Source organism: Carassius auratus, chromosome 11, assembly GCF_003368295.1.
Source record: "Carassius auratus strain Wakin chromosome 11, ASM336829v1, whole genome shotgun sequence".
In the NCBI taxonomy this organism is placed as follows: Eukaryota; Metazoa; Chordata; class Actinopteri; order Cypriniformes; family Cyprinidae; genus Carassius; species Carassius auratus.
Genome location: NC_039253.1, coordinates 17,270,570 through 17,291,524, shown reverse-complemented (window position 1 = coordinate 17,291,524; position 20,955 = coordinate 17,270,570). Strand labels below are relative to the sequence as shown.

The following is a 20,955-nucleotide window of genomic DNA, read 5'->3' as shown; positions in this document are numbered from 1 at the left end:
GAGGCCAGGCTTGTTTACATGAGTCTGACTCCAAGAGTGTTACAACTATGGACTTGTACAAAGCAACTCTCAAATACTTTGGACAAGAAAGTTAAAACTTGCATACAAAGACCAATTATGACTTCTAGATATTTTGCATACTTGTGTCATGAATAATAACATAAGTATGCAATTAATGTTCATTCGAATTGTAATGGTGTTTTAGTGCACATTCCTACATAGTATTGTATGTCATGGGTGTGTTGAGGAGCCTGCCGATTTGTTGAGTAAAGTTTGCCAGTTAAAAAAAAGTTTTTTAAATAGTTAAAATAGTTTAAAGTTGCACTGAAACTGAAGTAGCACTAGACCATGTACTTCTTCACGTACATCCAAGAATAACAAATTACCCCCCAAAAAAATAAATGTATGTCATGAATGGTTTTTGACATGTTGCTATTGCACAAAAAAAGATTCTAATCTAATGATTAGAAAATCTTGCATATTGAACCATTTTGATTTAACAAAAATAAAACTCAAAATAACATGGATGAAAGATTAATCTTTAACATAGATTTACAAAGTAGATAAGGTGAGTTTTTCAATTTATGCCACCTTAAATAAGGAAAGTATCTCATTTTTGAGATACTAACCTTTGAATGTTACAAATACACACACACACACACACTCACACAAAAGAAAAAGACAAATTTCAAACAAAAGGCTGGTAATATTTTATTTTTTTTTAGAAAAGAAACTAATACAAGCTCATTTGGTTGCTTAAACACACTTTGTCATTATTTAAATCTTGTCATTTACTCCTGTTTCACTTTATCACCTATTTTCATGCGTTCTGTAATTATCATGCTCTGAACCACATAGCCAACAGCCAAGAGACAAAGTTAGAAGGAAAATTACATCATCTCTTTCACTTCTCTTTAAAACATGAGCAACAGTAAAAACTCTATAAAAGGGTGAAACAAAAGCAATACAAAAACCTGACTATTAAAGCTGGAAGAGAAACATTAGTCATCCCGTGCTTAGCGTTGATTTAGTCAAGTGTGTTCAGTTAAAGGCACAAGACTAGATTGCCTCCAAACCGAGGGGCCCACGCATCGAGACAAACATCAAAGGGACAACTAACTGAACGGGTGCTTCGGTGAAAAATTCAGTAGAAAGATGTGGAGCGAGATGCTGTTATTTGTGTGGTAGAGATCTCTCTACAAGATGGATTTCACAAGCAAGAAAGAGGTAGAAAAACAACACTACAAACACTTTTGCCTGGACACTTTTCCCTGATGTATTCCAAGAATACGCAGAACAACAAACTTTGCAGGAGACCATGTATGAACCCAAAAAGTATTACGAATGGAAAAAGACACCATAGATGTTTGGAGTCTATAGTCTAATTTGAGCACCATCATCTCTAAAGCTATAAAGCTTTTTTGAAACCCAGCTTTATTGAGAGCCAAAACATCACCATCTTTACACCCACTAGGTGTGTGGAATCATTTATAAACGTCTATTAAACCCCAAAGAAAGGTTAAAACCTGAGAAAGAGGCGTGAAGAGAATGTTTTTTTTCCAATTAAGAGGACTTTCACAACTATTTGCCTGGTATCCACTTGGTCCAGGTAGCACACAGATGCTTTGCACACACCTGTCAGGGCCAGTGGGTTAAGCGCCATTCATTTTCACACTCCTTTAAAATATTAGTGTCTTACCTAGAAAAAAATCAGCTTCTAAACATTATGTGTTCAATTCACAGATAGAAAGAGTGAGGCAGTGTAAAAAAAAAAAAAAAAACATGCTTACGTTAGATCATACAAAAACCTTACCAACAACCAAATGCATATATTGTTTGTCCTGATAGTGGGTTCACATGGACAAATTCTCAAAATGCAGACATTGACCAGTGCCATTGTGGGTGGGTGAATGTGCTGTGTGCTCGGCTGTATAAAGAACAAGATTCTCTTGTAAACCTAGAGTGAAAGGGAACAATGTGGTATGCCACTATGAAGAGATATCAGACTACACTATCAACCAGAGTCACTGGTAATTAACCACTTTATGTACTGATGCTAAGCTCTGGGGGAGGGGGACTATCTTTAGTCATGTTGTTTTATATATGGCAAGAATAGTTACTAAAAACTAAACATTAAAAATGACTGGACAAGGGAGAGGTTCATAGGTCAAATATAATCTCAAAGGATGTATCTTCAACCATTTTTAGCTAGTATTTTGAATATGCTTATGAAGTAGCTATATCCTTCATCTCTCCTTGCAAACAGCACACTGTTATTGAAAATATAGCTAACAATTCCCTTCCCCCACCAGCAGCTTAGAGGAAATGCATACTACCATGTACAGACTAACACGTGACACTGCCTGTTGCTTTCAAGCGAAACCCGACTAATATCTTTCAAAACAGCACTGATAAAAACACGTTCCTATACAACACTTGTGAAATAGTGCCCATCTCTACCAATACATGCCAGGAATGGGCCTGGCAATCACAAAGCACTGTGACCTGCATTACTCTACCACTTACAAGCAAATATAACTTTCTTCATCTTGTTCTAGGGTAACTTATCCAAAGCAATAGCTTCTCAAATAATAAACAGACTTTGTCTTCACAATGGGATACAGGTGACTGGAAAAGGACACTGTTAAAATAAGAAATGCGCTCATCTAAATTAGATCAAGATCATTTTTAAGATGATAACATAGGCTTTAAACCACCAACTAGACATTTTAAAATGGTTTTAAATGAAGATTAGAGTCAGATGTTTGACCTAAAACTGAATCCACTCTAAGCCCTTGAAAACAATATTAGCAAAACAGCCCTTAAAGATATAAAAGATGTAGGTTTGTCTGAGCAGAAGTAGTGTAAACTTCAGAAAGGACAGGATGAGCAGTCAACATCAAAATTTCACCCACTCCAATCAACAGCAGTCAAATTCAAGACCAAGGTGTAAATAAAACAGCCCTGATGTCAACTTTGCATTTTACATGCTGAAGGCCATTTGATAAAAACACATTATCGCTGTATAAAATTGTTTTTGCTTGTTAAACTTCATTAAAAATTGAAACTCTGAAAGTTTTGACACTCATTTAGAAAAACCAACCAAAACAGGGGGGGGGGGTCCACTTCTAAAACTGCTACACGTCTTTATCCCTGAAAAGCTAAGGAATCTCTATGAAACAAGCTTTGGCAGCACTGTGCGAAAAGGTATAGTTCCAGTGGAGTCACCCATCATGGAGGTCCGCAGTTTGTTGTTGGTTGAGCCCATGACAGGGGGTACCTTGGAGATGATAGTAGGGAAAGAGGTGCTGTGCTCGGTGATCCGTTTGGGTGCTGTGGACTTCTCTCCACCAGGTGCAGGCTTGGCCAATCTCTTGTAGAGCCAGGGGTGTCTTAAGGCCTGAACTGGTGTCATCCGAGTACTAGAGTCCCAATCCAGACACTTCTTCAGAAAGTCAATGAATGTGGGATCATCACACCCTTTGAGGGCTGCCCCCCACTCCTTGCTTCCTGGGGGACCTCGCATTTTTCCTCTTCGAGAACGGCTCCCATTGAGGACTACGGTGCCATTGCTAAGTGTGGTGACCGTACAGTAGCGTGGGTGGCCTTTGGAGCTGATAAAGTTCTTGGCACGCTTGGCTTGTTCCAGCAGTTTTTGAGGTGGCATACCTAGTAGCTCCATCATGCAGGCCAGCTGGTCACCTTCATCTTCACCAGGAAACAGAGGGTATCCGGTAAGCAGCTCTGCCAGAATGCAACCAAAGCTCCACATGTCTATAGGCATACCATATCGCAATCCCAAGATGACTTCGGGCGCACGGTAGAAGCGGGATTGGATGTACGTGTAGACACGCTGGTGATCGAAACAGCTGGAGCCAAAGTCAATGACCTTGATCCCACTCCTGCCTTGCTGCTTCAGTAAGATATTCTCTGGCTTCAGGTCACAGTGGATGATTTTATGGCGATGGAGAGCTTCCAGGCATTGGAGAATAGAGTGTGCAAACTTGCGTACCAGCGGGAGACTGAAACCCTGGAACTTGTTGCGTTTGATGAGCTCGTACAGGTTCATGCTAAGCAGTTCAAAAGTCATACATATGTGATTGCGGAAGGTGAAATTTTCCAACATGTGGACTACATTCATGCTGCCTGTCTTGTCTTGCTTTTTCAGGTGCTCCAGAATTCGGATCTCCTCAGCAGCTTGCCGATGGAAGCGCTTCTCGTTTCGCACCATCTTCAAAGCAAGGTGCTGCTGTAACTTGTGGTCATAAACCTTCGCCACTTGTCCGAAACTACCTTTGCCGATCACCTTGAGAAACTCGTAGCGATAGGCAAGGTGGTCATGTGGTACGTGGATGTATCCGCCCTGGTCATCATCATATCCACTGTTGTTGGTGCCCCCGGCTACTGCCTGCCTTTTCTTGGCATTTGGTCCCAGGAAATGGATCTCAGGATAGTTGTGGATCTCCTGCTGCTCCAAGGTAGTCAGTTGCTGCCGGTATTGCTTGAGAGCTTGTTCAGGGGTCATTGGGCTGCCGAGCTTTGTGACTTTTGTTGAGCTCTCCGTGGACTTGACAGAGCTGTTGCTGTCCACGCTTCTCTCTTTGGAGACAGCAGGTTGGGGCTTAGCTGGTACCTGGCTTGTGGCATTGTGTTGGCTCACACCATTAAGTTTGCGGTTGTAGGTGTCCTCGTAAACATATTTCACCTTCACCTGTCCTCCGCGGATTGCTTGGTGATCCTTCATTGTAGGCTTGTTCACGCCCTTCAAAAGGAAAGAGATATTTAACAGTTTGTCAAACAGCTACATCAAGTAATACAACGAAAAAATGAGGTTGCCCAAAGTCAACATTATTTTCAGCTGAATGGATGTTCAAAATCAAAGGAAGGCTTCCTTTTATTGCTTCTAGCTTCTGTGCAGAACTGAAAAATAAATGTACTGCAACTCTGAGTTTTTATCAGACCATTGTTAAACAATCAATAGTGCAAACGTGCAGAATTGATCAGCTGCAGAGTAACGATGGGAATAACAGAAGACTAGTGGAGGGGTTTGATGCATGAGTGATAATTGTGGCGACAGAGAATGCCAGACACAATCTTTGCAGTCTGACTGGAACGTGAACTGAAAACTGGTGGAACAGGACGTTACTTTCATACATGAGATACAGAAAAAAATTTAAAGGCAAGAGTCTAATTGTTAAGACTTGCTAACATGCTGAATGTTTCAAAACAAAACAGAAATGCAATTTAAATCTAGAACTAACTGCATTTCAGTAGACTGGAAAAAAAGAGATGAGGAAATTTTCTTTTAGAAACTGTTTGACCTCACCATAACAGTTTCTATACACACTTTTAGCACAGCGCTCTGAAAGAATTCTCACCATGGTTAAAGAATTGCCACTAGACCCAACTATACCATTAAATATGCACTGAACTTTTGCCTTGCAAAATAAACATGTCATAAATAGCGGTTGCTTAGGCCAGTCACAGTGGGCTTTCCTAAGTGAACGGGAACAGAGGAACCATCTTTCACATTCAGGATGTTTAATTTACCATAACTGCTCCAAGTCCCATTCCCATTTAAGATTCCATGTTTAAAGATTTATAGTTGAGGCTAAGACATTGCCTATTTGGCTCCGCATATATCACAAGATAAAAAAAAGAGAAGAAACAAAGGACGAAAAATTAGGTCATGCTGATACAATTATAAGGTGCCTAGTAAACTGTGCCAATTGATTTAGAGGGGGAGGGGGGCATGGAAAGCAGCTCCAAGAAGTGGGATAAAAATAGAAACCAGTGTGTTGGGAGCTGAAGGATTCTACACAGCCAAATGCATCAGCTGTTCAATCACAACAAAAAGAGCTTGGTTGACTATACAAGGAGTGCATAACCTAAATAAAATCTGTAGCGTCATTGGCTTATTGAATGATTGGAACTACTGGGATGATTACTCGCAACCCGAATGCCAGAAAATCAAAGTCGTCCCCCTAGATTGTTTACTTAACATTTATGAAAGACTGATTGCTGAGTGTAAAAAAAAACAATTAAATTTCTCTTGTCCTTATGATCACAGAAGACCAGTATATTAGCATGCAAAGAAGTGATTATATTCTCATAACTGAAAAATAATGTCCCCAGGTCCAACTTATACTCAGAATTATTTATTGCATAATAGTACAGTGTAGAATCGGATTATCATATCCTTTATCATCTCCGGTCCCACGTTGGCGTGTCATTACTGTAAGCTACATGGACCTCACTGAAAGGCTTAATCTGTTCAGCTCATAACACCTGATATTGTTTTAGTGTATTTGCTCACCATAAAAACAGAAATTTGATTAAATCATGGTTTATTTATTTATTGAAAGATGTGACACACATGCTGTGAGGAACAATAAACAGACTTGATGTGCTGCAGATGTAACTTGTACCACTATCAGAATGAAAAAAGAAGGCTTGTTTAAATATGTGACATTCCAAAATGCACAAGTGGCAGCAGAGCATGTGCTTAGGGGGTGAAAAAATGTTTGAACATATTAAACTCAAAGATCAGAGATTGAAAAACTAATATACAAGAAAGATTTAAGCTGTTCTTTATAACTGAATCAGGTTTTTTTAGAACTGTTCATGCTAATATTTTCATCTAGTGCTCGCTGAAAGAATCCGGTGAGAGAATTTGTGGGAAAAGGAAGTCAGACTCACAGTGTGTTTGGGGAGAGGGGGCAGTCCAGAGGGACTCTGCCCATTCACATCAGCGTCCTGGTTCACAATGTGATCGGTGCGCATGTAGGAGTCATACAGACTGTCCCCGTGGCGAGCTATAAAGAAACAGTGAAAATGAGAATCCACAAGCAAAATATTAATACACTCGCCACACCATCATCATCTAATACACCACCATTACATAAATGAGGATTTCTATTACACAAACATAAGGAGAAAAATAAAAGAAAAAATACAATGTTCCCATCTGAGAAACACAAATCCCCTTAGGGAGGTATGTAACCAAGATGCAGGTGCGCCAGACAACAGACAGTTCCCTGAGCACATTACACAGTAGGTGGCTATATTAAACCAAGCTTCATGACTCAGTTCAATTTCAGCAGCTTCCACAACTCTGACTTATGTTGTTAAAATGTCTTAATGACCTAAGGCAAATTCTGTCCAAAAATGAGTGTGACCTGCATGACTTTAATTCTTCTGTGGAACACAAATGGAGATATTTTGAATAATGTTTATTTGTACAATGAAAGAATAATGAGGTTTTGAACCCCATTAGCTTGTATTGTACAGATAATAATAGAAAAATAAAATAAAATAGGCTTATTTTACAAACATTTTCTTTTGTGTTACACATATGAGATAAATCAAAGGTTGGAAGAACATGAGGGTGAGTAAATAATGAAAGAACTTTTTTTGGAGGAGAATCCCTTTAAAATAATAAATCCAGTAGGTTGTATTACTACATGGTTAATGAAATGAGCAATGAAGGGTTCAAAACATTATAAAAACTAAACAATATTGGTATTTTGATATATGCGCAACTACACAAACCCTCAAATATTATACACCTATTAAGCATTCAGACCGCATTACTATCACTTAATGAGATGGCAATTGAATAAACTGTCAATATGAATAATATATTTGTATAATCTCCAAAGCTGACATACATGCAACTGCTTTATAAGATGGAATAAAAAAAAATAATAAATAAAAGATTGTGAAGTGTGTTTACATTTGCTTTTTTAGTACATTAACAAATAATTATTAACATGGGCAGTGCATTTATAACAGTTAATCGGCTGTCTTCAAATGGTCTTCACATGCCAAGGGAACTCAGACCAGCCACGGCAAACACACAGAGCTGGATATTACATTTCATATGGATATAATTACCTCCAGTTATGGGGCCATCTGGTTTTCTGCTCAATATCATGGCTGCATGCAGTCAACATCAAATATTTATTTTTCCTCCGAAAAATGTTTTCACTAAAGCAAGATCCATCCAAAACAACAATGCAGTGTCCTTCTTAGTTATTAAACTATCAACAGAGTCTCATATCCTAGGTGAAGCTTGTCAGATGCTCATAGGGTAGATAGACGATTTCACAGTGTTGCAGGGTTCATGCATGATCCCCTTTAAGCCCTTTTTCACGAGGCTTATCAATTTGACCACATGTAGTGCAAGTCTAGAGAAGTAGTGTAACAGAGGTATCTGTATTTCCAGCAAGAAGGTCCGAACCCATTGGTAATGGAGCTAGACGTGAATAAATTCACAAATGCATCAGACGAGACCAAATAATGGTGGTGAGAAGCGGTCGTCCTCGATAGTTACGATGATGATGATGATGATGATGATGAAGAAGACTCAAAGTTGCAGAGGAAACAAAAGCGTCATGACAAACTGTCTCCCTGAAGCACAATAAGGTTGAGCCCAAACATTAAACGGATGTCGACCACCTCAACTCTTCCCCTCTCTTAAATATTGTGATGTTGGTTTGAACAGAAGAGTCATACCAGCGCGAGCACACAGTCCAGCGGGCAGCTAAGGCTCAGGCTAGCGTTTCCTCTTTTCCAGATAGTATAAGCCTACCTTGGTTTTACTATAAAAACAAGGAGGTCAAATGAACTCACAATCCCTTCCAAACACTTTCGACATGTCAAACAAGTCTTCTCGCGAATCGTCTGAGTGTTTTGAATGCGCGTTCCGTCTCGTAATGGTGCGCGTATAGATCAGTGGTTTCTTAGCTTGTTGCTAAGAGCGTCTTCAGCTTCGCCCAGCGCGACGTCATCAAACAGGGGGCCTGCCCGGGGCGCGGCCAAAACATCGCCATTCTGGCTCAAACTTCCTTTAGTTTCAGGGCAGTTGGGCTAAGAAGGAAGTGCCTGTTGAGCCAAAATGGGGCTGTTTACTGGAAAGGGAGTTTAAATCAAGACATAAACAAAACAAAACTAGAACGTGAATATAAATATAAATTGCGTAATTTCAGCAATGACGATTACATCATTTTTCATTTTTATTTTATTAACGAGCATATATTTTAGACTGGCAGAAAATTGCAAGAGGAAATTAAATATATTTGTAATTATTATTATTATTATTTTACAGCTAGTCATATAAGAGACTGTGTATTTTTTTCTTGAAAAAAAAAACTTTTATTTTAATGGCATATAAACGTTTAAAGGGCCATGGAAAAACAGAAAAAAACTGATTTTATTAATATTTTATGTTGTATACATAAAATTAAATGGTCTGACTGAAAATAAAATTCTGTATTTTATTTATTTAATTTTTTCTTCTTCTTCACAATTTCAAGCAATACTGTAGTGACTGGTATATGTAAAACAAAATGATTATTGGAGTGTATTATATTATTATTAAATACAATGTTGATAGATAATTTAAGTGGACTGACACAATTTTCAGATGGTTTTATACACTTGTACTTTTTTGCATTGTATTTTTACGTTTCTATTTGCAATCCGGTAACACAATAAAACTGTAATTAAATTTTTAAATAACTACAAAAGATGCAAACTCACAGAAGCAAAGGGTGATAATAGTTATTATGCAGTATCTTTGTCCATTGTGTCCACTTTGCAGGTTAAAATGGCCTATATAGATATGGCCTATATGGCCTATATAGATTTAAAAAAAAAAAAACTATGCAAATTTATGTAAAAAAAAAGAAGACCAACTGTGACTCTGTATGCAAAAATGATGATGGCATCACTGAATAGCAAACTTTTAATCAGTGTAAGTGTAAGATTTTTTTGTTGACAATTTGAAATTTGAAGTATGAAGTTACAGATGGCAGAACTAAACAGCAATATCCAAAACAAATTTGCAAGATTTATTGCAAGATAAATATGGAAAATATCAAAATACAACAATCCTAGTGTGATCCAAGCTGTGCTGCATATCCTAAATTGCCTTGGCAAATCTGGTGTTGTTGTCAAACTCTTTACAGCCCAGATATAGATCCACACAGGCAGAAGAGCACATGCAGGGTGACAGGGGTGATATGGTGAGACATGTCAAGATATATTGGGTGTGCTTACAACAGGAACGCAGCCATAGTATGCTATTCTTAGCAGTCAGTCTTAGGGGAAGCTGAAACCTGTCTATATTTGTGTCTTTAGATGACATATTGAGATTGTTCTCAGGCTGACCTCTCAGTGGCAGACTGAAAGGATGTGAGCACTCAAATAAAGGCTCTTTAACATTATGATGGACACTCACAACTGCTTTCTTTTTGTGGGGACTTAAAATGTTTCTGGATGTCCTTAAAATATTACAAGACTTTTCCAAGTATGGGCATGCTGTTAAACCTGCAGCTGGATTTTACTGAGTGTTTATTTAAAGTGCGGAGTCGGTTCAAACTAAGTTTGGAAGTAACATGTTTTTCTTATAAACTGCCATGTGTACACAAACATGCATAATGCATGATCCTTGGCTTTTCATATTTGTTCTAGATACAACGGAGTAGTTGTGTAAATATAGTGCTTGCGCCTTGCTGTAGTTGTACTGCTACACAGTACCAGAGTACCATATAAATACATAGTTTAATATGCACAGTATAACAGATTACAAGTTCTATATCTATACTTAAACAAATAATCTTTGGAAGGACATCTTTTGCACCAGGAGCAAGATGTGTCTGCATTTAAACTACATGATTATGGTTCCCTCTTCTGGTTGTTTATGACTTGTGCAACCTTGATGCTACACTGGTATTGAAACTAGTATTAAAACTGTATTATATTAATATAAATAAATAAATCGGTCACATAATACAAAATAGCAAGTAAAAGTTTTTGATAAAGAATTTAATATTTTCCATTACATTATTTTTAATAAAACACACACACACACACACACATATAGACATATAAATGAGGCAACTAACTTGAGTTACTCATCATTTTGTAGTTTCAATTATTATAAATAGAAAAATTTAATTTTAAAATATTAAAACAATAATTTAAACTGAAATGCATACATCATTATGAAATAAATCTTATCAACAAATTTTATTAAAAGTAAAAATCAGATTAGGAGCATGATATTACATTTTCACCCTTTTTAGCTTTGTTTATATTTTGTCACACTTTAGGATTCAAATTATAATATTACACAAAGTAATTTACAAAAATATTATTCCAAAAATTACATGTATTTTTTATTTATAATTTAAACTACAGATTTGTTCATAACCCCAGTTGCTCCATTTATTTCAGTGTAAATAAAATAGACTCATCACCATGTTAGGATGACCTTTTATTTCATTCTTCAGTATATTTACAGCTTACTAGACATTTTAAACATTTGATAACCCCCCCCCCCCCAAAAAAAAAAAACAAACAAACAAACATAAATAAAAGTTTGCCCAATAGTACTGATCTGTCCACATATTCAAGTTCATACACACTGGAAAACTAAACCAAAAAATAAATTAAACAAACAAACCCACACACACACACCCACACTTTAACATTTTAAACACTAGTCCCAAAAAGTCCCACATGGACTAAATGGATCAGACATTGAAAGCACCTGGCTACTGCCACTGAATGTGTGTGAACTCTTTCAACATGGAGTTATAGGGAAGGACATCTAGAGCATATTTACAGTACACAGTCAAGATAAGCTACACTGAGACTCAAGGCACTGCCAGCAGGAACATGGCATCCTGAGCAGACATACAAGGCCCTGCCACTTGCTTAGAGTAGAAGTGATACTTCCAGTCCAGCAGGATCTGTACCCATACAAGATCAAAATATACAGGCCAAACACATGGGCAGAGTGATCCAAATGGAAATGTATGACTTTTAAAGTGCCTCTGCAAACATACCACTCCAAATTATAACCTTTGCAATGATAAATCTGCTTGATAAAGATGTCCTGTTTGGTTATTTGAGAGATGGAATCTTATATGTGCTTTTAATGGAGAAGAGAAATGAAATATCAGTGCCTGGAAAATCAAATTGTGGGTTCACAGTTATTCCTGACCAATATGGAAAACCATTTCCGTGCTTTTGAATGCTTTTCACAAAAAAATTTATTACCTCAGTATCACAGACACATTTAATTTACACGCACCCAAATTCATTAGACGCGCAATAAAATCAAAGCAAAAAAAATAAATAAAAATTGACAAGTTGACAAATTTTTTACCCATCTCATGTTCCCTGTACAGAATAATATTGACTACTGTACATACTGGCAGACCACAGACGAAAGATCTTTAAAAAAAAAAAAAAAACTTTATTTTGTAATTACAATACAGAGTTCTTGTTCTCTTTTCCTTTGGTGTAATACAGATTGAGATGCTTGTGGTTTGGATCCGTAGAGCTTTTCAGAGTGCTAATCTAGGAGATGCCCTCTAATCTAACATGACCTTGTGTATTACTGTATGTGCTAAAAGCTGAAGAGATTCAGAAAAGCTTACCAGATAACCACAGCCCACAATCCTCACGTCCAATGATGCTCCCTGCACATTAAGTACTGGTGGCGCACTACTGAGGATATCGGTCAGTGCTGAGCATTTCTAAAAGCCGTCATGGGACAGCCGGACAGTCTTTTTCTAGAGAGTAGCAGTCGACGTGGGACCAGAGGAGCTCAAAATGTTTGCGTCTGAAGATGCTGAAGCAGCCCAAATCCATTCAAACACTTTTTTTTATAGATATAGTGGCTAATGTGCTTCATGACAGTGATGTGCAGCCATTTCGATCATTTCAAAAGAAAGAAAGAGATATTCTGACTCAGTGGGATGAAGTATTGAGCTGTAGGGTGAAACATCATCAGTAATACAGTACGTTTATTATGTTTATAGTTATATTAAGACAATCTCCAGTATAAACCCTTTAATTCATTTTTGTTTTTACAGTAGCATGTTACAATTGTTCATGAACTGTGTAATTTTTGATATGTGGACAAGGTTTCTATTTGCCCTCTGATATTTCGCAGGCATCTTATTTTCTATAACTTAAGTCTCCCCACTTCCTTTTTGGACAGGAAATGCTCTTTTTACTCCGTTCTTTCTTATAGATATTCCCTGATAGAGGACATGCGGTAGACACAAGCAGAGAGACCAAAGGGAAAGTCATGCTTTAAGTAACACTTGCAGTAGCAGCAATAGCAGCAGCATGTAAAAAACACAAACGGACAGGGTCAATGTAAAAACAATGAGAAAAAATGAAACAAAACCCATTCATATCAAAAAGCATGACAGCCAGAAACCTATTCCTGGGCTTTCAACAGTGTGCCATTTCTGGAGAGAAGGATTACTCTTGAAGTACTAATCTTTAGTTCTAACCTCCTCTTCGTCTTAGTCATGTCTCGATCCCTTTGCCCGTCTTTGGGGTTAAAGCTCACAGAAGCATGCTGAGAGCTTGTACAAAGTCCTGAGTGGAGGTTTAGAGTTCGTCTGTTGGGCTACTGGTCCTCCAGGCTGGCCCAGGGATGGCTCAGTGGGGTGAAGGAGATGTGTTGTCCTACATTAGCCCGGTTTGCTCTTGACGTGGCCCAGAGCCCGTAGCAACTTCTCCCTGTAGGCAGCGTAACGCTGCTCCACCTGCCGCATGCGCTCCTTCTCCTCCTTCTCCAGGATGATCAGGAAGTTCTGCAGCTCGGGGACTGAAAATGCATGCCACTGAAAAAAGATGGAGCACTTTATAAGCAAAGACAGACTATTTGTCTGAAATAGAACTGTCTATTAAACCTATGTTTTAGTGCATGTGTTAGGTTAATTATGGCTTACGTCGATTTGTTTATCAGAACATTAATTTTGTTTTGTAGAGTTTCAGTGGAAACAAAGGATGACATAACATTATCATGAAAAATTATTAACAACAATTCATAGCTAAAAGTGCGTTTATTTTTATTATGATAAAGCAAAAAAAAAAAAAAAAAAATTTCCAAGGTCAAGGTTTCGATTACCAGGAAAAGTAAAAACTGACAAATGTAAATGTGTACCTTGAATGCATTGTAAATTGTGTGATTAAATCTAAATTGATTCAAACTGTAATTGTACAGTTTTTTTTAAATTATATTCGTAATGATGGAGGAGATGAAAAAATTATAAACAAATACACACACACACACACACACACACACACACACACACAAGTTTGTTTCTGTGAATTGTTGGGACTTTTCATAGAAACTTTTATACTGATCAAACAATATTTTCTATCCCCTAACCCTAAACAGAAAACCTGTTTGCATTTTTACACTTTCAGATAAACATCTTCTATTATTTAAAAAAAAAAATCCCCTTGTGGGAAACGGCCACAATGTCAAAAACTTCAGGTTTTACTATCAATTGTTCCCCACAACGTAAAAAATAACATTTTTATTTATTTAAACCATGTATGTGTGTGCGTGCATATTTTTTACAATAATTTTTAACTGTGTGTGTGTCATTCAATTATGAAAATACTAGATCATATTTATGTTGCTGGGTAAATATTACAAAAATAAATAAATTTTCGATCGAACAGAAAAGCTCACCTCCACCTCGCCAGTCTCATTTTCTTTGAGTACAAAAGACAAGTTGTCTAGATCCGGACCTGCTAACAGCCTCAAGTAGAGCGGGCAATCTGATAACGTCAACTTCTGGAAAAGATCTGAAAAGTCAAGCAAACAATTCCTTAGTATTACACATGGCAGAAGTACAATACAATACTCAAGTATATTTGATCTTCAGCTGAACGCTTACCCTGGCTGTCTCGACGGGTCAGGCGGTAGAGGGCAAACTTGCGAGGGTTATCCTGTACCATGAACTTCTTCAGCAGGCCCTGAATGACCTCGCTGACCGTGGTGCTACTGCTAATGTGTAGCTGTTTAACAGCATCCCTGGGCAAGTAAAAGGATGTGCGTTCATCTGAACTATCAGAAGAGGAACAGGGTCCTGGCGACTTCCCATCCACAGAAAACACAGTCACGGGCCTGCGCAACTTCAAGTGAACCTTTATGAAACCAGTGTATGTGCCATCTGAGCTCTGGAAGATAACAAAGCAACTTCAGTCAGGTCATTTCTCACTGTAAAATGCTCAAATTACAACACTGAGTGCAAATGCTTTGTTGACAGATCAGTACTCACTAATTTCATTCCATTCTCCGTCACTTTGGAGTTGTAGTCATCTATTTTAGCTTTAATCTCTTCTTCTGTGAGGGATGTTGGCTTTTCCTCCTCTTCCTCTTTTGTGACACTCTAAAACCAAGATAAAAAACTGTGAGCTCAAGATTAGATGAGGTATCTTTATATCAAACAGTAGAGGGTTGTGCGGTATTAATGAGCTGTGGAGGAAAAGGCCATCAACATCATCACTGCGGAAAAGCTGATGCTGACATTATAAGCATTTACCATGACAAAAGTTCACAGATGAACTGATAAAGTATACTTCAAAAATGTACCCATATGAATGATTTTGTGGTCCCAGGTCACACATAAAAAAATAAAATCACAGTTATTTAAAACTGCGGTAATATTTCAAAATATAACTGCTCTTAAATGTATGTTTGATCAATTAAAAACAAACAATTAAAAAAAAAACGTATCGTCCTCCGAATATCTAAAAATGAGCACTGATATGACAAAATCCTTGGTAGGGTCACACATTCACTCTTATGGGTAGAAATATTAATGGGTATATATAATGGGAAGGTATGAAAATGGGGCATGTGACACTAAATATTCCATCATTTCCAGTGACAGAAAGAAACGGTTCTCTTGGAGGGGATTTCTAGGTGGTTGTGACATCCAGTTCAGTTGCTGAGCAAGCCTTAGCAACAAAGATTCTGTCAGAGGTATTTTTAGCTTCTAACTGCATCCCCCGTAATACACGCAAAGTGAGTTTCTCTCTTCTTTTCTGGGACGAAAGAATACGAATGAAAAAGCGAGATCATTTATTCATGGAGATCCCAGGGGCAGCAGCACGGCAGCTCTATGTCTCATTGAGCAGAAAGAGACCGACTCGTACACACATGAACTCACAAACATTAAGCCTGAGCGGAGAGGAAGAAGAATTTATCTGGGCGCTTCGCAAACAAATTAACTTCTGCCTGGCCCACACACTACAACTGCCTGCATGAACAAGCTCAATGGAGGGAAAGTTCAGAAATCTTTTCAAATGAGACCGCTTGATATGAAAGATGGAATCTGCAGACAGGAAATGTGCAGTAGTTCCGCATTTGTTCTGTTGCGTCTTGCGGTATGTGGTGACACACACACACACAAAAAAAAACCCTCACCAAAAGAAGCGATTTCATCCAGTGTTGCTAATTAAAATTAAAATGACTACTGCAACAAGTAAAATCCACTTAAAATTAAGGTTGGCATGTTTTTCCATCCTTTTCTTCTCCCCAAATTAGCCAAAGAATAATGATATATAATTATCTTAATGTATATGCTCAAATGTTAGAGTATATAAATAATAACATATTAAACAGTAATAGTTATTAACACCTATTTTCACTGAAATATATTTAAAAAATAAAATAAATCAAGAATTTCAGTGACCAATGTGTACACAAATCAAAAGTTTTTTTGGAAAGGAGTCATGGAAATGAAGCAAGTTTACCAACTCTGGCCCCATTTTACTACTTAATCAGAGACGTAGTTGAAACATCCGTTGTAACACACTTTTTTTTTTTTTGCAGAGTTTGCAGAGATGAGGAGAGATTACAAATTTGGAAACCAACTTTCTTTAGGCAAAGAGAAAGAGCCACTGTGACGTCCTATAGTGTTCTGTGAAGAGAAGGTTATCTCATGGTCTGTGCAATCGCTCATGCAACAGTCACATTCACTTCTTCAAATATCTCTGTTTTGTATTGTGTGGTGTGGACCAGAGACAATGATCAATTGTGTGAGATTATCCAAAAGCACGTGCCATAATTCAACCACAGAAGGAAAAATGTGTAAAAAAAAAAATTTATACTGTGCATGAAGAAAATGTAGCCTGCATGGTGCTTTTAAATTTAAGTGTGTCATTTGTGTGCCTCTAGTGGCACCAAACAGTACTGCAACATAATGACAGTCTTCAGAGAGGTTTTCCCAAACACTTACAGTCCCTCCATCTACCATTGGTCAATAATCCAGATTTACGCATCCACTTTTAAAAACTAATCAAAAATCAATCCATAGATCTCATATTATTTATTAACACTGAAAAGTAAGGAGACAATATACATTTTTGTGGCATCCTCTTTTTAAATTTTTCTCCCAATAGCTTGAATCCCTTGATGCACACAACCAAAATCTCTCAGGAATTCCTGTATTTGTGACCAGAGGACTGTGAGCTGCTAAATATATCTTTCTCCCTCCCTTCCTCACATCCAAAGCAGAGAAAGTGGCCTTTTGGAACAATGGGGCAAAACAATGGAGACCAGTTTAAATGTTGACTTTAGGCTCTTTCAGAAATATTGCGTGTGTTTGACTGCAAATGCATCTACACAACATCCAAGCGGGGTCATCATATGCCATCACCATCACATTTTCAGTGTTAATATATGAAGGAGCTCTGATCTTCTTTTGAAACACAGTGAAGGAAGAATCCTTATTGTCCATGACATTTTTTAGCTGGAGAAAGTGTGTAAGAGTGCATGTGATTGGAAGCGTGGGAGTTGTAACTGGAATAAAGGGCATCATAATTGTGTAAGTGTGTAAGAGAGGGGGTAATGTGTGGGATCTCTTCTGTCTATTCACTGAAGCTCACAGTATCTGCTGTCATTCAGAGAGCTGACACTACTGAGCTACTGATCGGAGCTACACCTGCAAAACAAACCTCATCACTAAAGGCAAACTCTGATCAGTAAGCTTGAAAAAACACTCCACTGCAGGTTTCATGCATCAATAGAAATTGCATCCGCAGACACATGATTTAGTTTCAGGTCTGAGACAGAAAAAACACCTTATGTGAGAAAGCTATGAATCGAACCTGTCAGATTTTAGCAGCGACTGAACAGAAGCTACATCAAACGTGACCCGGATATCCTGTGAATGCACAAAAAAAAAACACTGGCAACATATTTTTCTAGAATGCTCCTTGTGATGAATCAAAAATGTCTTGCAAAATATTATTTTGTTTAATGAATAAAATGCAAAATTATATATACTTATTTTGTGTGTGTGTGTGTGTGTGCTCTTTGTGGAGAACCACAAATGTCTGGCAGAACAATTAACCCTGCTTTGAGCAATCAAACAGATAAAACCAACCTAACCTGTATGAACTGAACAATATATTTTCCTCTACTGAAAAATTACTTTCATTGTTAAATGCTCCAGGTCATTCTTTAAATCAAACTGAGAGTTAAACAAACAGAGGAAAAGAAGTCATAGAAGTCCTAAGTGGAGGGTGTTAACCATGTACATAACAAAAGGTGCCTAGGGGCATGACCTGAGCAAATATCAACTTACAGAGCCGACGTGACACAAAAGAAAAGGGCACGGCTGTACCTGCTAGCAGAGAGTCATCTCAGAGTCATCACTGCATGTCAGGCAGGTGTCCGTAAGCGCAACACACGGCTACTCAGACTGATTAAGGAACACAATTCCCTTAGTGTCAGTTTCAGGCAACATGCAAGTCATCTACGTCTGCACCTGCTGAATGGCCTCAAACCAATAATCTAATTTGGTTAGACGCTACACGTTCTGTTTATCAGCGTGAGAACTGCACTAACAAAAAATACAGGAAGTGAGAGCTGCAAGTGTTAGTCAACATCAGTTCTAGGGAAGTGACAACGAATACATTGATAATGTGGTTTAATGCACTGGCTTCAGCTGCAGTAAAATCAGCCATGGCTAGTCAGACACAGGTAAGCAAACGGGAGTCTATTTATAGAAAAGAGAAAGGCTTCTCCTGAACATGTCATGCATGATTTTTAACAGCTCATTCATGTTTCATGTGTATTTTCATATATTCTGTATTAAATGCAATATATAAAAAATAATACTAATACTAACATATATACAGATACACACACATTCATATACACACACATTTTTTTGTGTGACTACATAAGTAATCAAAATGCACATCCCTAGTCTTTGGTGACAATAGGTGTGAGACTGCATTTCTCAGCATGCTTTCAAAGGCTCAAATGCTTTTAATTGATCTTTCTTGCGTGTGTGTGTATCTCTCTCTCTCTCTCTGCTGTTTCTGCCGCAGTGTAGGATGATGTCTTGCGATCAGCTCCCTCCCACACGTTGCATATGTGTACTCATTCTCTCCCTCTCTCTCATTACTGGGTCAAGCGTGCAGTAGGAGATTCTCCCCTCCCTCTCTGCAACCCTGCACAAATGCAAAGCCCATCATCTGCATGCCTGAATAAACAGCGTAGAGTCCACGAAACCAGTAAACACAAGCCCTACGCTATCAATCCATTCAAATGCCTTGGATAATGAAGATCTTAATTATCTGCGCATTTTGCTTGGGTCTGTTTTGTGTTTATGCACCATTACCTATAACAGACTGATACATATGATTGAATTTAAACAGCCATTCGGTTAAACAGCTATTATAATGTTTAGAAACGAGAAACTCAACTCATTCGGCTTACCATCTAGGCAACCATTTGCTGGAACGACACTACAGCTGCAACCTCTACCAAATTTGAACCTCTATTTAAATTATACAAAGGTTTATGAGATGGCTTTAAACTTTCAGTACTCATGGAGAGCAAAATCTTGAGCAATCGACCTCATGTTTGCATGACTTTGCCTATTCAAATGTTAAAATACCACTGGCTGCCCTTGAAGAGGAAGCTATTTTGTTTGTTCCTGCTAATAGCTGTCATTTGGGTCAAAAGATGAATTGTGTAATGGATGTTTTCCTTGAATGTGTTGTCTTTAATAAGTTTCTGGAATAATTATCCAACAACTAAGCCGCAGCAGCATTTATCAAGGCACTATTACTCAGTGCTCTTGGTTTAAAAGCTTTCGGTCTACTGCGTTTAACCCGGCGAGGTAAATAGGAAGTGTATTATTGATCTATAAAGCAATTTTAATCCCATAATTTACAAGAAGAATGTACTGTACACGCTAAAGTGAGAACATAAGCTAATCTCCCATTTATCCAACCCTGGGGTTCTTCTAAGAGGACTTCCAGAGATGCTAAGAAGAATTAGGAAAATCTAACTTCACCTTCTGTGTGCTGCCTATTAAAACTGCGTTTTAATTTAAACTGTGCCCACTGGATGCCCTCAAACTGGCAGCTCACATTGTGTCCAGACAGAGATGCGAACAGAATAAATAATTCACATCCTGAGAAGCTCTTTCCAAACCTGATACTTCAGAAAGGGATGTCAGGCTGGTCAGCTCGGGTACAGGAGTGAAGTCCGAAGTCTTTAAGGACATGAGATATTATTCTCTCTTCTGTGGTGTTCTTTTGCTAGCTACTTTATAAGACCCAATCTGCATTATTATTGACTTCTTGGTCACTAAACAACTTTACCTCAATTGAAGTCTAAGATAGAGAGAGACCAGTGCAAAAGCTTCGGGGTTTTGTAAAATAACAGGTTCTTTGATTCAAGGAAGGACGGGCCTTTCTGGCACAAACAGCAGCCATTTCCTTCCCCTCACAGCATTAGAGAGCTCTGAAGGTGTGAGAGTGCACTCTACGTACACACTGCCATGTTTAAACGAGTCTATAATGAAGGTCAAGCTATGCAGCTAATGCATGCATTAATGCTTTCAGTGGATGGTATTAATGTTGATACATGAAACTTACAGTAAAAGAAACACAGATAACATAAGCACATTCAATACTTCAGCTCTATTGTGAAACACGTTCTAAATTAGTGTGGAACAAAGACTTGTACGCTTCTTAATCTTTCATAAGAACATCTTTAAGCTCTTATCATTGTAAGTTTAAGCGACCTAACTCAACATTGCAATCTCCACCTACTAACCGGCTTTCAACAGTCACCCTAACAGAGGCTTTAACTCAAAG

The 20,955-nt window shown here is 38.0% G+C and overlaps 2 protein-coding genes across 5 annotated transcripts in view; both read right to left on the bottom strand.

Moving 5' to 3' along the window:
* Window positions 1-686: 686 nt before the first annotated feature.
* On the bottom strand, window positions 687-8,792 carry dyrk3 (dual specificity tyrosine phosphorylation regulated kinase 3). The gene is made up of 3 exons (XM_026275829.1): window positions 7,897-8,792; window positions 6,700-6,815; window positions 687-4,762 (listed from the first exon to the last, which is right to left on the bottom strand). The coding sequence occupies exons 1-3, from the start codon at window positions 7,934-7,936 to the stop codon at window positions 3,173-3,175; spliced, it is 1,746 nt and encodes a 581-aa protein (XP_026131614.1). The 5' UTR covers window positions 7,937-8,792; the 3' UTR covers window positions 687-3,172.
* A 4,012-nt stretch (window positions 8,793-12,804) lies between these two features.
* rassf5 (Ras association domain family member 5) overlaps window positions 12,805-20,955 on the bottom strand; it is a 36,076-nt gene continuing 27,925 nt past the window's right edge. For 3 of the 4 annotated variants that reach the window (XM_026275824.1, XM_026275825.1, XM_026275826.1), the window contains 4 exons: window positions 15,108-15,218; window positions 14,724-15,006; window positions 14,516-14,631; window positions 12,805-13,655 (listed from right to left, as the gene is read on the bottom strand). In XM_026275824.1, the coding sequence (XP_026131609.1) occupies window positions 13,503-13,655; window positions 14,516-14,631; window positions 14,724-15,006; window positions 15,108-15,218 (663 nt within the window). In that variant the 3' untranslated portion in view covers window positions 12,805-13,502. Of the gene's footprint in view, window positions 13,656-14,515; window positions 14,632-14,723; window positions 15,007-15,107; window positions 15,219-18,461; window positions 18,954-20,955 lie in introns of those variants that run through there. The other variant, XM_026275828.1, reaches the window with a different exon arrangement.

Bases quoted from the DNA above. Each gene is read 5' to 3' on its own strand.
- dyrk3 (XM_026275829.1), bottom strand. From the start codon at position 7,936: ATGATATTGAGCAGAAAACCAGATGGCCCCATAACTGGAG. The intron at 6,816-7,896 runs GTAATTATATCC...GTTTCTTTATAG, and splicing joins AGATGGCCCCATAACTGGAG to CTCGCCACGGGGACAGTCTG. The intron at 4,763-6,699 runs GTGAGTCTGACT...TTCCTTTTGAAG, and splicing joins CCCCTCTCCCCAAACACACT to GGCGTGAACAAGCCTACAAT.